Source organism: Zingiber officinale, chromosome 5B (genome assembly GCF_018446385.1).
Source record: "Zingiber officinale cultivar Zhangliang chromosome 5B, Zo_v1.1, whole genome shotgun sequence".
NCBI classification, from domain to species: Eukaryota; Viridiplantae; Streptophyta; class Magnoliopsida; order Zingiberales; family Zingiberaceae; genus Zingiber; species Zingiber officinale.
In genome coordinates, this window is record NC_055995.1 from 135,462,502 (window position 1) to 135,467,324 (window position 4,823).

The window sequence follows — 4,823 nt, forward strand, 5'->3', positions numbered from 1 at the left end:
AATTGCAACCAAATCGTGGCTCGACCGACACAGCAGTGATATCATGACGGTCTCCATTGCCTATCCAAATGGTTATTTGAGGGTGACAAAGATGAAACTGTTATCTTAGCGGTCTTTCAAAGACGGTCTCATATACTCTTGAATGGGATAAAACACGAGTGATCTTCCTAGACAAGGGACACGAGATAAATCGAAACAATATTTGCATTTAGCGAGAATCGAGTCATGCCTCTTTGATGGCAAATCTTACCCAAATATCAACTCAGCTGTATCAAAAGTAGTTATCCGTTGGATAGAGTGAGGAGCAAGAGATGTAAATATAATGAAAGAAAAGGATGTTTTTGAAAGGCCTATCGGCTCAATGAAAGCATTGATTTCATTTGTATGCCGTTGTCTTCATCAAATAAGTACATTTTATTGATAATTATTAAGTTTTTATTTCTTTAAATTGCTAGTGCAAATTATTGAAGATTGTGATTTTTTTTTTAAATTAGGATAATTAGTGTGAGATTTTTTTCCTAATATTATCACTTTAATGCTAGTCTAATTATTATCACAGTGAGGTGGTAAAATATTTAAGAGAATTAATAAAAATAATTAAAGTTTGAATCACCACAAATACTGCTGTAGTATTATATAATAAAAATTAAAACAGCGTCTCAAATTATATCTATCAGATATTTTATCTCGAGCTATTCATATAATACTGTTGTAGTATTATATAACTACTTAATACTTTCTATATGTTATAGCTCCGTGATAGCCGCTACATTTATTTTTAAACGATTTTAATAAATTTAAAATAATTTGAATAAAATTTAAATAATTTTAATTAAGTTGGTAAAAATATTTTGATATAATATTATTCAGATTTTATAAGTTAAATTTAAGTGTTTAGTGAAATAATTAATTTTGACTTTTTATACCAGTTGTAACAATTATTAAATAGTTTTTATATATAATAGTTATCGAATAACTTCTACGCATTAAGATTAAATATTAAATCTTAACATTTTAAATCCTGAATCAAATTTTGAATACTAAAATAATTAATTTTTCACATTATTATGTACCTATCAAGTAATTTCTATAAGTTACAGTAATTATCAGTACCTTCCACACATTGTGACTAAATCATATATATATATATATATATATATATTAAAATATTGAATTCTAAATCATAATTTTGAACACCATTATATCAAAATATCTTTACCAATTTAATTAAAATTATTTAAACTTTATCAAAATCATTTTAAATTAATTAAAAATATTTCAAAACAGTTATAATAATTATTTAGTATCTTTCACACGTTATAACAACTGCATAATAACTTTTATATATTATATCAACAAGTCGTAGTCGCTAAAATAACTTTAAAAATAAGGAACAACGTTAAAAAATAATAACTAATCGATAGTTGCTACAATTTGTAACACTTACTAGTAACTGCTATAATAATACTAGAGTCCCCTGCACTATGATGTCGTGGTAGGATATCTAAGTTATCACTCAGGCACCCGCGATTCGATTCTCAGCTATAGCATATTTATAGAATTTTTCCTCTAAATGAGACGCACAACAAATAGATGCTGGGTTTCTGGACTGTCCATCGCGCGCTTCCTGATTTACCCTGGTGACCGGTGGAAAAATTTCGTGGGACCTAGCCGATCACCCCAAGTCTAATCAATGAGGCTAACTGAGTTTATCATTTTTTATCTTCGGACCTATGGTGTCGTGGTAGGACATCTAGATTGTCACCCATGTACCCGTGGTTCGATCCCAGTTATGACATATTTGTTCAATTTTTTTTTCTCCAAATGGAGCGCACAACAAACGAATGCTGAGCTTTTGTTGAAATTTATCTTGACGGCCGATGAGAAATTTTCATAGGTCGGGTAATGAGGTTAACTGAGTTTATTATTTTTACCCCTAGGGTTATGGTGCAATGGTAGAGCATCTAAATTGTCATCCAGGCATCCATTTGTAGGAATTACCCCTAGTTGAGTTTATCATTTACAACTAGTGATCGTGCAATATATTAATTAAAGCATTTTAGCATTAAAATACTAAAGTAGAGTCATTAGGGTAAAGTACCTAACTTTTGGAAATCTGAATTATTTAGGTCTTTGAAAAATCGAATTGTTTGGTTTTTCGAGTGTCACCCTATGAAACTATTATAACGGGCTTCCCTATGAAAAAAATTAATTTAATTTAATATTATACTTATCTTAGTAAAAAAAAATTAAGAAAAGTATATTTTTTAACATTGTCGGTCTAAAATATTTATAGAAGTTTCTTTGATCATAGTGTTATCAATTTTAAGATGTGGGACTAAAGAGAACTATATTTTTTTACATAAAACAACCAGAGAAAATTAATAATGAGACGCCGCAGCTGAGTCTCGAACTCTAGATTGTTTCGCTTGGAATTACTAATAAATCTTGGAATTATTTTTAGTGTGAATAGAAAAAAAGATATTAACGTAAATTCATTTTAGGCTTAAAGTTAGTTAATAAAAGGGAGAGATTTTTAATAAAATAGTAAGATAATAACAAATAACTGAGAATGAAATATGATAGACATTTGGGTGAGCATATTCCCCTCGTAATGTTTACTAATTATGAAAGTCGGTATAAATTATACTCTAAATTCATAATTGAGCTTATTATCAAAAACATCGTATTATTTCAAATACTGTCACGCTAATGCTAGTCTAATTATTGTCTCCCCTCCCTATTAAAACATCCCAAAATCGATCATCCTCTCGCCGAATCCCATTTCTCTCTCAGATTTCCACTAAATCTCTCTTCTCTTCTAGGGTTCATCCAGCTCTCTGCAAAATTCCACCTCTAATTTGTGAATCCATGGCGGATCGCAGGAGATCTCCCAGCAATGGCGTCCAGAAGGCCGTTTGGGCATCCAAGATCGTTTTTTCCCTTCTTGGGATCCTCTCCGTGGTGAGGCTCGCCGTCCCTCCCGCCGCCGGCGTCCTCGCCCCCGCCCTCCCGCGCCTCTGGGCCTCCCTCTGCTCCTGCCTCTCGCCGCCGTATCTCTTCGTCGTCATCCATCTCATCGTCCTCGTCATATGGAAGCTCTCCGACCAGAAGCACCACCACGGCCCGCCGGAGGCGACGGAAGCCGTGAAGATCAAGGCTTTCGAGAGTGCCCCTCCTCCTCCCGCTGCTCAAGCCGTCCCTCTCTCGCCCCGACCTACGCCGGCAACGCCTAAACCCCTAGATCCAGATTCCGACGGCGATCCATTGGACAAGGAGGCGGAGAGCTCGGAGGAGAACGACTCCATGGAAGCAACTTGGAAGGCGATCACGGAGAAGACCCCCCGAGTCGGAGAGAACCCAGGACCGAGGAGGCCGCCTCCGCCTCCATCGCCGCCGCCGGAGGCGACGGAAGCCGTGAAGATCAAGTCTTTCGAGAGTGCCCCTCCTCCTCCCGCCGCTCAAGCCGTCCCTCTCTCGCCCCGACCTACGCCGGCAACGCCTAAACCCCTAGATCCAGATTCCGACGGCGATCCATTGGACAAGGAGGCGGAGAGCTCGGCGGAGAACGACTCCATGGAAGCAACTTGGAAGGCGATCATGGAGAAGACCCCCCGAGGCGGAGAGAACCCAGGACCGAGGAGGCCGCCTCCGCCTCCATCGCCGCCGACGGCGGCCATTCGGGCGAGGCTGCCGTCGGTGACGGGCCGCGACGAGTTGAACCGGCGATTCGACGATTTCATAAAGAAACGACACGATCAAATCCGGCTTCAGAGGCATGAATCGAATCAGAGAAGATTACAGATGATGGATTCAGGATTCCACTGAGATTCCAAAACTTTCGAATCTATCTCAAAAGAAAAAGTGATTCATCTGATGAAAGAAACTCATCGTTCAGGTAACTCGATTTTCTGCAAAAACTAAAATTAAACTTTTAATTCCTTTATTCATTAATTGCCCATTGTTATTATGTTTATAATTGTAGGTTATTTTTAAAAATCGGATGTGCGTTGGATCACTACTACGAGATTTTGTTGATATGTATTTACGTTTTGCCTTTCTCTTTGTATAGAAGAGGAATCTCAGTGCAATAATAAAATTACTGATCTTATGACTCTGAGGTCACATGTTCGTGGAAGTATTATGTAGTTTTTTTTTTTTTAAATTGTAAGTATGTTAATGGTTCTTATGATTATATATTTTTTTTACTTCTGTAAAAAGTTAATGGCACAGTGACAGATGTCTTTTCAGTTTTTTACCCAATATCAAATTCTAATTCGTGCTATTGAATTTCTTTTAATAAATAGTTAATTTTAAAATATTAGATGATATATTCTATTATTAGTATTTCTTAATTTATCCTATTGGTTGGCAGGAAATTTTTATAGGATTAAATTAGTCATTTCAGAATTAATCGAGATTACGAGATAAGCACATCTAAGGATCAAGTCTCAGTTTCGATAAATTAGCATGTGGTCGAACTAGTCATCCTAGGATTAATCAAGGTAATCAGATCTAAGAATCAAGTCTTAGGTTCGATGAATTAACGAATTAATTTTCTTTGATGAGCGGTTAACATAAGAATGTTAGATTGATAAGTCGTTCGCTATATATGTTTCCTAATTTATCTTGGTGGTTAGTGGAAATTTTTCGTAGGACCAAATCGATCACCTCCAAGATTAGTCAACATAAGTTGGATTACAAGCGCTTCCCGATTTACCGTGGTGATGGGAGAGGGGGGCTTCTGTGAAGCCAACCTGATCCCCTCCAGGATTAGTTGACATAAGCTAGGATGCCAAAAATGAACCTAATCCACCAACTCG

The 4,823-nt window shown here is 36.6% G+C and overlaps 1 protein-coding gene across 1 annotated transcript; it reads left to right on the forward strand.

Moving 5' to 3' along the window:
• The first annotated feature begins 2,742 nt into the window (after nucleotides 1-2,742).
• Nucleotides 2,743-4,250, forward strand: LOC121986171 (extensin-like). The gene is made up of 2 exons (XM_042539994.1): nucleotides 2,743-3,898; nucleotides 3,986-4,250. The coding sequence occupies exon 1, from the start codon at nucleotides 2,872-2,874 to the stop codon at nucleotides 3,826-3,828; it is 957 nt and encodes a 318-aa protein (XP_042395928.1). The 5' UTR covers nucleotides 2,743-2,871; the 3' UTR covers nucleotides 3,829-3,898; nucleotides 3,986-4,250.
• Nucleotides 4,251-4,823: the final 573 nt, after the last annotated feature.

Coding starts and splice junctions, on each gene's coding strand:
- LOC121986171 (XM_042539994.1), top strand. CDS start 2,872: ATGGCGGATCGCAGGAGATCTCCCAGCAATGGCGTCCAGAAGGCCGTT.